Here is an 11,272-nt window from a genome sequence, read left to right on the forward strand (position 1 = left end):
CCATATTGTTTTCTTTGTTAACTGGTTTGTTTTGTCTTTGAATCGCTAGTGCTTAGTATAATGTTTTACTAACAATAAATGTGATGATTTGGGTTTAATTCAATTGACTAGGAAGGGAAACCTGGAAGTGTGTGTGTGTGTGTGTGTGTGTGTGTGTGTGTGTGTGTATGTGTGTGTGTGTGTGTGTGTGTGTATGAATATCCATTCTCAAGATGTCTGGTGTCTTATTGTGTAGTTGATACCATTCCTACATATCTAGATGCAGTTTTCTAGTAGCAACTAAACCTATGATGAGAATGCCTTTCAAAGATAACTCCAATTATATATGTGAAATATTATTTGCCCAGAGCCTGCACTCCCTTGATATAAGAACATGTTTCACAAGAGAGCTAAACTTTAACAATCAGTTCTTAAAAGAGTATGCTAAGATCTTTCTGAGGTTAGTAGAGGGATTAGATGATTGAACATAATTTTCCCATGTTAGCTCTGACAATATGAAGTAAATTTTCCCCTATCACTTGATCTTCACTATAATAAGTGGTCAGGAAAAAAAAAAATCCTCCACAGATTTAAGAAACATCAAGATGAGATAATAGCAAATGAACCAAAGCTATGTCTATACTGGTAGCTTTTGTATCTTTATGTACAGTTCTGAAATATCTAAATTATATGTTTTTTAGGAGAAAATCCTCCCCAGCTTATCACCTTTCGAATGGCCATCTGAACATCCTTGTTCCTGAGGCTGTAAACTAAAGGATTCAGTAAGGGAGTGATGATGGTGTAAGTCACTGTCACCAGCCGATCCTTGCTAGATGTATATTTGGATGAAGGCCTCAAGTAGACAAAAGATGCACAGCCGTAGTGGACCACAACCACTGTGAGGTGGGAGGCACAGGTAGAAAAAGCTTTCTTTTTCCCTTCAGTTGATGGGATTTTCAAGATAGTTCTGACAATGAAACCGTAGGTAATACAGATGAAAGTCAACGGGACCATGAGTATCACAACACCACCAATGAATATAATCACCTCATTGATATAGGGGTCCCCACAAGCGAGATGAATGACAGGTGCAATGTCACAGAAGTAGTGATTGACTCTGTTGGAATTGCAGAATGGCAATGTGAAGACCAAAAATGTACCCACCATTGAAATCACAAAACCTGCCACACCACAAGTAGCTGCCATCAACTTGCATATCCACCAGCTCATGAGGACAGGGTAGCGCAGGGGGTGACAGATGGCAGTGAAGCGATCATAACCCATCACACCCAACAACAGGCAGTTGGTTATTGCAAAGCCAAGAAAGAAGAACATTTGGGTAGCACAACTGATGAACGATATTGTCCTGAGCACAGATAGGAGGTTGAGGAGCATCTTGGGTAGGATAGTAAAGGTATAAAAGGTCTCAGAAAAAGAAAGGACACCCAAAAAGAAGTACATCGGGGTATGGAGGCTATGCTCGAGGTAAACTGTGGTGATAATGGTGATGTTTCCACTCAGGATGAGCAGATAGAGGCAGAGAATGACAGCAAAGAGAACAAACTGCATTTCCTGAAGGTCAGAAAATCCCAGCAATAAGAATTCAGTGATCATGGTGAGGTTCTCTATTGGAAGCTGCTTCCAGGGAATGACCTAGAATGAGGAAGGGGGAAAAAGTCTCAATTCTGTGCATTGAAGAATCTGGGGTTCATTCCTTCACTCTGAATAGCCTTGGTAAATGGTTCTACCCTGGATTTCTTCAATAAATATTTTTTTTAGAAGGCAAAAAAGAAGGATGGTTAAAGATGAGCAACTTAGAAGTGAAGGTAACCAGGATTGTGTTTATGACAGAAATTATTTGAATTTAGTCAGAAGGATTCTGGGCAACATGTGGGGCATATTTACAAGAAACTGGCCAAGATTCTAAGAAAGACTAAGTTATGCCATCAGAACATCAATTGAAACAACCAAGGATGTTTTAATCTTGAAAGGAAAAGGAGGCTTGTTTATTACCTGGCATTTGAGGGACTAGTATAACTCTGAAACTTTAGAGGGCATTTAGTCTATGCTCTTAGAACCCATAGGAATACATTTTTACATATTTCTAACATGTAGCCATCATTTTTTTTTCTTTTCTTTTTTCTTTTTCCTTTTTGCTGAGTCAATTAGGATTAAGTGACTTGCCCAGGGTCACTCAGATAGGAAGTGTTACATGTCTGAGGTCAAATTTGAACCCAGGTCCTCCTGACTTCAGGACTAATGCTCTATCCACTGCACCACCTAGCTGCCCCCCCCCCAATTTTTTTTTTTAACATTTCCAGGGGTCAGCATTTCAACATCTCCTTCGACCCCCAATGTAGCCCATTCAATTTTTATGCAGCTCTAAATTTTAGGAAGTTTATTTTTAACTATTCAAAAAAATCTTCCTATAACTTGAAATTGTTAGTAATCTGTGTCATCTCTGTGTTACATTTTTTCCTACTTTTCCTATCTTTGTCTATGTTTTGGCATCGGATTTCTAAAAGAAATCCTTGATTTTCCTGCTTGCTTCATATGAAGCACAGCTACCATTTTCCTCAATATGCCAAAGATTTGTGAAATTATTTTCATCTACTGCCCACACATTAGTATTATTCAGCCAGAGAAAACAAAGCTAACTGCACATTAGAGATTTCACTATATTATCCTTTCTCCAATCTCTGACAAAAATATTCACTTGCAATCATCCCAGCATGGATCCCTGAAAAGCCTCACTTTTCTTACATATTCCAAATCAGTAAGAAATTTTAAATCCTAACCACTCTTTCCTATTTTCAGTTAAGATTATCTTCCTGTACCAAACCAAACAGTAATATCTCATTTCCTTTGGAGTTTCTCTTTGTTAACTTTGATGCAGAATTGTGTCAAATAATTTTAAAGATTCATATAAATAATATTAATGAGCTTTCCCTAGAAATAGGCTTGCAAACTCCTAAGAACAATCATAGATTTTCTTCTTCTAGGTAATAGAGTGAATAGAATACTGAACCTGGAGTCAGGAAGGCCTGAGTTCAATTCCAGACTCCATATCTTAATAGCTATATGACTTTTAAAATCTGTCTGCTGTGTCACATAAATTCTGTTTGCTTCAGCTTTCTCAACAATAACTTGGAATGTGTAACCTCTTAGTTCCCAAGATCTTCACTGAATCTTTTTCTTGGATGAAGACAGGCCTACAGATAATCTGACAGTCCTGTAACTAAATGGAGATTGGTAACAACAGATTGCTTATTTTAGCCAATGGTTTTCTTTACCATTTTACTCTCACTTCATACTGATACCATCTTATACCAACTATTACTCCACATCTGCCCTATAGTTCAGGTCTGGGATATTGTCTTGACTATTCAGATTTCAAAACAATTTGACTTCTAAGAAGACAATAAAATTAAAGAAGTAAAAGGAATTAAGCTTCATATAACCAGAACTAACAACAAAAACAAACAAACAAAATAAAACTACCACCAACAAAAACACAAGAAAAATTACAGAAAGAAATAAAATTGTGCTCAACATCAAACAGGTAGTGAGTAGTGGAACTAAAACTAAAACCTAATGCCTCTCACTCTAAATCCAGCCATCTTTTCTCTCTACTGTGCCAGTACCAAATTTCTGAGATTCAGGAAAATGTAAAATAGAGAAGAATTGAATTATTATATTTTAGTTATTCAAAAAAATTTCCCAGAATGTTATAAAAATGAAATAACAAATATGCATCTTTCACCTAATTGCCAAAAATATTTTTCTTAAAGTATATGTATGTCTATGACCATTTACTTACAATAAAATCTATGGTTCTCTATTCCTTCCAAGGTTCAACTCAATATCCTCTGTTTGACATTTGAAGTTCCTTCCAACCTAGCCCCTTCTTACCTTTCTGGTCTCCTGACACATTACTCTCCTTGCATCTATGACCTACAGTTGCCTCTTTGTTGATCTTCAGACAAAACATCGCCTTAGCCTTGCTTTTTCCTCTTGGCTAGAATGTACTCCTTCCTCATTTCCACTTCACTTTTCCTGACTGTCCTTAAAAGTTGACCCAAATCCTACTTTCTGCAGGAGGTCTTTCCAATCCTGCTTCCTGATAGTTAGTTGCTTCCCTTCTTTGAAACCTTTTCAGCTACCATGTATATACACACACATATACATACATAGTGTCTTACCCTATTGCCTGCTGCTTCTTCCATTAAATTGTGAGCTCTTTGAAAGCAAGAATTATTTAGTTTTGTTTTTCTTTTCCTTACTTTGTATCTCTCGGACTTAATACAGTGCCTGACACATAATAAAACACTTAATAAATACTTATTGACTGAAATACTAATTCAATCCACAAAACTCTAACAATTCAACTTCAAGAAACTTAATTTGCTGCATTACTTAATCAAACTTCAGAACAATAGCAAATTACAATGAGAAAGAAAATGCTTAAAGTCACCAGATATATAACATATAATGTATGTATATATATATATGTGTGTGTGTGTGTACATATAGATGGACACATATGTAATCTGCATGTCATAACATTTATTCTTATTAGATATCTGATCTATTTATATTATATAGAGAGATTTTATTTATGTGCTGACTATATATACTCAGATATGCTATATATAAGATATCTATATAGCTTACATATAAAAATATAAGAAAATATTAGTTTTATCTCAATCATGGAGAATTAGAAAATATTTTGTCTATCACATGTAGAAAGAATTGGTGGTAAAATAAATGTACTTAATATTTGTAAGAAAAAAGATGTAACAGCAAAATAAATAAACCAAAATTTCAAAAAGAAGCATGTTGAAAAATATTATAATAACATTATCTGATAAAAATTTAGCAGCTTCATTCTATAGCAATTATAAAATTTTTTATCAAGTAATTTCTCAGTGGATAAATGGTCACAAGAGATAAACTTGTAATTTTAAAATGTGGGAATATAAAATAAGTTATTTTAAAATCATAAACATGAGTAAAAACAACTTTGAAACATTGTCGTAATCTATCAACTGGCCAGACAAAACTTTAAAATAGTAGTCATGAAAATTGGCAGGATTATAAGGGAACAGGCATTCTATCATATCACATATAGCAATAGAGAGAGGAGTATGAATTCCATTCATGGAATCCATGATTCCATTAGTATAGGGAAGAGCTCAATAAAGAAAGCTGTTTCTTACAATGCAGGTTAATATGTTCTCTGCAATTTCATAATTTCAGAGAATACTGAGAAATTAAGTTATTTGTCTAGGGTCACACAACCACTGTGTGTCAAAGTGACAACTGAACCCAAGTTTTTGAGGCTTCAAGGCAGCTCTCTCTCTCTCTCTCTCTTCTCTCTCTCTCTCTCTCTCTCTCTCTCTATATATATATATATCATAGTAGGATTACAAAAAAGCAATCTTTTTGCAGGGCAATATAGTTATATACTAAGGAATAAATTGATCATATACCCCTACATCCAATGATTCTATACTACTATATAGTATTATATCCTATAGTATTACTAATACTATCCTAAGGAAATTAGTAATCTCCAATATAGGATGTGGGTTTACTACTGTTGATTTTGATGGTGCTGCTGATTGTAGTAGTGCTACTGCAGGTGTTAATGGTAGTGATATGATCAATCCCTTTTCTATTTCAGTTCAAAATTCCTCTCTAAAATATAATTTCAAAAGTTGCTGTAGTCAAAATTTCTTCATCCTATATGTAACCTTTTGATTAGAAAGATCAGTCTTCAAATAATAAACATGAAGTCCATCCCATAACTTTAATTTGAAGCAGTTCTAACTTCATAGACACTATCAGAGATTGTGAAACTTCTTGGAACACAAGGTCATCTCCAGGCTACAATACAATGGAGAGTATTTTATTTGAGGTAAAGTTAGAAAATGAAATTATTAAAAGGGGTGAAAACCTCTTATATGTCCAAAAATATTCCATTTTTAATAATAAAAAATTATTACAAATTGGTATGGTAAATGTTTGGACAATAGTTGGCAAAGTGGTAATTAGCTATTATTGTGCCATTGAAATGACAAATAGAGAGAATATGGGTAAATACATTAAAAATGTATGCTCCTGAACTATTGCAATAGCCTAATACTGGTGGCTCTGCTTGCCTCAAATCTTTCCCTTTCCAATCCATCTTCGAATCGTCTAAAAAAATTTTTCCTAAAGCACAAATCCAACCACTTAACTCCCCCTATTCGATAAATTACAGTAGTTCCTTATTGGTTCCAGGAATGAATACAAAACATTCTCTCTGGCATTCAAAGATTTTACTAAATTGGCCCCTCCCACCTTTCTCCCTTTTCCCAGCTCCAGCAAAACAAACAAACAAAAACCAAACCTTTTTAAATGACTCTTGCCTCCTATTTCAATTTCACATATAAGACTCATAACTTTTTGCTCTGAGCATTTTCTCTGACTTCCATGCCTTGAATATCCTCTCTCCTCAACTTCTACTGCCGAGTCCCCTTGTTTGTTTTAAGTTTCAACTAAAATCTCATCTTTTACAGTAAATATTTTCAAATCCTCTTAATTCTAGTGCTTTCCTTTTATTAATTGTTTCCTATTTATCCTATGAATATCTATATCTATATCTATATCTATATATCATGTTGTCTCCCCCATTTCTAAGATTTTCAAAGGCAGAGACTGTCTTTTGCCTTTTTTTTGTATTTCACACATTTGTCACATAGTAAATGTATACTGAGCAATTGATTTTCTTCTAGTTGATTTAAAGGGCTTCATACTGTTGGCTTTGTATTCACTTAAAAGATGTTCACTAAAAGATGTTTAAAAGATGTTTTAAAACCAAAAATTCTTTCTTATTTCTAAGATTTTCCTGCTATTTTGGGTCAACCTTTTAGGAAAATTTGGACCATCTTATCTTTTGATATCATTATCCCTTTCTAATCTATTCTATAGCATCATCTTTCCATTGTCCAATAACGGATGTCCAGATACTTTCTGGAATCGTGGAATGCTAGAAAATTGAATGAAACTTTAGAGATCTTCTGCATCAGTCATTGCCTAAACCACAAGTTTCTTCTATTGCACTCCTAGAATGCAGATTCTAAATGTATTTTCCAGTAAGAAGAATCTCTACCCCATAAAGCAGAACAATCCATTTTTATATAATTCTCATTGTTAGGAATTTCTTCCTTATATTGAGCAAAATTATGTCTACAATTTCTATCCTTAATTATACCTTAATTATAATATTATTATCTATAAGGTATAACTATACCTTGATTATATCTCTATATAATTATAACTATGTAATTATACATTTTCAAGCTGTGATGGTATAAACGTTCTTCCCTATGATAGCCCTTTAAATAGTTGAAGACATTTATAACCACTCAACTCTATCCCTAACACTTTAGGCTTCTCTAGACCAGGGCTTCTTAAATTTCTACTACTCCTGACCCTTTTTCACACCCCCTTCCCCAAATTTTTACATGATTCAAGACATTTGGAGTTATAAAACAGGTATACAAAACAAACTTCTCATGATAATAAATTATAATTTTACAATCCTTACATTCAATTACAAGATCTCATAGAGGTCTTGATCATAGAAGGATCACATCTCTCAGTTTAAGAGCCTAAACTCTAGGCTATCTCCAATTCCTTCTTTCAATACACAGAATTAAAAAATCTCATCACTGGATTGGACCAGAAACTGAACAAGAATCCCCACAATAATATCCTGCCAATATATGTAACTAACCTATATTAAAGACTTCCAGGGAGGGGCGATTCATTATTTCCTGAAAAAACCCACTACAATGTGCTACAATCCTAATTGTTGGGAAAGTATATTTTCAATTACACTAAGACTAAATCTGCTGCCTTGCAAATTTCATTCATTTTACATAGTTTTATCCCCTAGATTCAATCAAGACAAATCTAACCTATTTTCAATCTTGTAGTTCTGCTAATTCTTGAAGAATATTATTTTTGCATGTTGGACTTAATTCATTATACATCTTAATCTGTTGTCTCCATAATGCTATCCTTTGGTGTCTGACAATTTTTTTCCTCATGGAATGTATTTCTTCCCTGTATCTCCCCTGTGAAAATTTCACTGTTTGTCAAGACCCACTTCTAATGCTACCTTTTCAACAAGGCAGTTAGTTGTTCAACTCTCTAGAGAGAGGGAATGATCTCTTCTTCCTCTGAACTCCTAAAATACTTTGTTTTCACATCTTTTGTAGCATTTGCTCTGTATTGCTCCATATTGCATATAATCTTTACTTCTAGATTTTAAGCAGTGATTGTGTCTGCTTTTTCTGTGTATGTCCAGTGTATAGAATTCAGCAATATTGTTGGATGAATTAATGTATATTTATATTTTGAAAAGAAGACAGATCAATAACTTGTTAAAATGTGGAACAAAATGTTAGCATTTCAAGCAACAAGGTATCCAAGAATTTGGTGAGGGTCACATATTTTGGGGGAGTAGGGATCTTTCTAGTAGTACTCAAAACCCATCACAAAAGAAATTCTTCATTTACATACTTATTGAATTTAAGGTTCTCACTTGAGCTGTCTCTTTTTCTGCCTTTTCCCAGCATAAATTTTTCTTATTTTCCCAATTGGACACAGGACCTTTTTCTCCTAGTCTGGTTTTCTGGAGCTTAGGTCGAAGAATGGAACTTGACTCTTGCAGAGTATGATGTTTGTCCAGAGCTGTGGTTTTCCTGGCATAAGAAATTCCTTCTCCCAAAACATATCAGCTGATGTTCTGCTATATCTTGTTTTGGAAAAATGCCTGGAGGCATTAAGAGGTTAATTGAGTTCTCACTAATCAAACATCTAGTATGTGTCAGTGATGAAATTTGAATTCATGTATTCTAGACTTTGAGGCTAGACCTCTAGTTATTTTTGCAAAGCTGCCTCAGTTGATTTGAATAAATAATGTCATTTTCTCTTCATTTGCATCCATATTTTCCCAGTACGTCTCTTGGATTTATTGAGCCACAATTTGTTATAGTGAATTAGGCATTGGGGGGATTTGGAGCTGAGTGTCCATTCTGCCATTATTAATTGTGGAACCAGTTTCCTCATTTGGAAAATATGAATGATGATGCTTATAGTACATGTCTCACCAAATTGTAATAAGGAAAGTGATAGGAACTACAGCTGTGATTTCCTTGAAATACACATTTCTTGGGGCAGCTAGGTGGCACAGTGGATAGAGCACTAGTCCTGAAGTCAGGAGGATCTGAGCCTCAGACACTTAACACTTCCTAGCTGTGTGACCCTGGGCAGGTCACTTAACTCCAATTGCCCCCCCCCCTCCAAAAAAAAAAAAAAGAAAGAAAGAATATACATTTTCTGAATGAAGAACTTATTATCTCTACTAATATGAATCAGCTCCCTCTCTATAACATTCTGTCTTGGTGTATATTTTTGGACAGTTGTCTAGTATTGAGAGATTGAATTGGCCAAGGTTACTCAACCAGTTAGCCTGAGAAGGACTTCATCTCAAGTCTTCTAGAATCAGAGCTCAATTCTATATCCACTGTGCTATGGATGACAATCAGTAAAAGAAACAACTCTATTAATCCTGTAAATGAATCCTATTATTATTATTATTCTAGGTTTTCCTTTTCTCACCAATATGAAAGGCTTATTTATATTAGGATGATTTTTATAAGGTTACTAACAAGAATAAATTTCTTAACCAGATTTATTAATTAATCAAGATTTAGAGTAGCACATATCTTTTCCAAGTGAGATCCAGATTTGATTATTCTAAGTAACAGTCAGATATAATATGGAGATTCACTAAAAGACAGGAAGATATAGTAGAAAGAATGCTTAATCTGGAGCAAACAGATGAATTTGAATCTACGTCTGCTTCTTATTAGCTTGTGACCTTGAACAAACCTGTAAATTACTCTCTACCTCAATTTTACCCTTTACAAAAAAGGGGTTGCACTAGACAATCTCTATAATAGTTTCCATTTCTCCCACTTATCCATCCATTCCTTACTTTGTTTAGTATGTAGGGTGATCATGTCAGTCTAGGTGGAGAGAACCAAAGGCCCTCTTGCCTTATCTTCCTGATATAATAGATATAAAACACTTTACATACTGCATGACACATAGTAGATAATTAATAATTGCTTCTTTTCTTCTTTCATCTTTTCCTTTTTCCTGCCTGTCTTCCTTCCTTCCTTCGTTCCTTCGTTCCTTCCTTCCTTCCTACTTTCTTTCAGTGACTAGTTCCATACATAAGAGATACATCTTTTAAAGTAGATCATATACTCTCTAGGAATAGGGAAAAGGTTTTGTATTCCTTTTGTTTCTCCCATCATTACTCTCAATATTGGATAATAAAAATATCTTGCACAGATATAGTACTTGACAGATTTTTCAAAGCACTTTTTAATCCATTAACTAAATGGATTCTTGTAACAATCCTACTGTTTTTTATAACACAAGTGTTATTTCTCCCAATATATAGATAATGATGTTGAGGCCTTAGAAGCTCTTCTCTAAATCACTTGCCAAAAGTTTAGACAGATGTTAATATGTGGAAACAGCTTCTTGATTCCTAATTCAATGCTTTTTCCACTTCCATCCCAAACTGGAACCAGAGCTATTCGTTGAGTCAGCACAGTCCCATTGTGTTCTGTGCCCAAAGATGTTAAAATCCATGCTGCTACTGGATGAATGATGAAATCACTGACTGAGAAACAGGTTGATGTATCAGGTACTAATATGATTTTCCTTAGCCCATTGGGCTCCCTTACCTCATCAGTGATCTGATTCTTCATCTCTGCCATTGAGTCAGTGGTAAATTCATTCCCAGATTTATACGGGAAAGTCAGATTCAAGAACAACATGGTTTTCTAGAATAAAACGTTCATATTACAAATTTACTTCATTATTTTCTTGAATATTTTTTCAATTACACATTAGAACTCTGAGGCCACTTCCCTTTATCATTAAAAGAATCATAATGAGTAGAGAATTACTGGGGGGAATTGAAACTGAATTATTTAGGATTTTAATTTACAGACTTGTTGCCAATTTGCTTTTTAGAAGGAATTTCCACATTGGGATTTCCCTTCAAATTCATGTCAACAGCACATACACACATTTAAGATGTGAAGAACACTTTCTCTTAGAAGAGCAATGCAAGTATATATAGAGGTTGAGGGAAAATTTTTGGAGAGAAGAAATTGAGTAATAAAAGAGGGTAATGAGACATTTTGTATAAGAA

The 11,272-nt window shown here is 34.3% G+C and overlaps 1 protein-coding gene across 1 annotated transcript; it reads right to left on the reverse strand.

The window, feature by feature from the left end:
* Positions 1-660: 660 nt before the first annotated feature.
* Positions 661-10,892, reverse strand: LOC127561318 (olfactory receptor 10R2-like). Its single transcript, XM_051996599.1, has 3 exons — positions 10,800-10,892; positions 2,822-2,864; positions 661-1,604 (listed from the first exon to the last, which is right to left on the reverse strand). Exons 1-3 carry the CDS (start codon positions 10,890-10,892, stop codon positions 661-663), a joined length of 1,080 nt encoding a protein of 359 aa, XP_051852559.1.
* Between the last annotated feature and the right edge of the window lie 380 nt (positions 10,893-11,272).

The sequence above is a fragment of the Antechinus flavipes genome, chromosome 4, assembly GCF_016432865.1.
Source record: "Antechinus flavipes isolate AdamAnt ecotype Samford, QLD, Australia chromosome 4, AdamAnt_v2, whole genome shotgun sequence".
Classification (NCBI taxonomy): Eukaryota; Metazoa; Chordata; class Mammalia; order Dasyuromorphia; family Dasyuridae; genus Antechinus; species Antechinus flavipes.

Bases quoted from the DNA above. Each gene is read 5' to 3' on its own strand.
- LOC127561318 (XM_051996599.1), bottom strand. From the start codon at position 10,892: ATGTTGTTCTTGAATCTGACTTTCCCGTATAAATCTGGGAATGAATTT. The intron at 2,865-10,799 runs GTAAGGGAGCCC...TCTGCATCAAAG, and splicing joins AGAATCAGATCACTGATGAG to TTAACAAAGAGAAACTCCAA. The intron at 1,605-2,821 runs GTTTGGTACAGG...AGCTTCCAATAG, and splicing joins AAATGAGATATTACTGTTTG to AGAACCTCACCATGATCACT.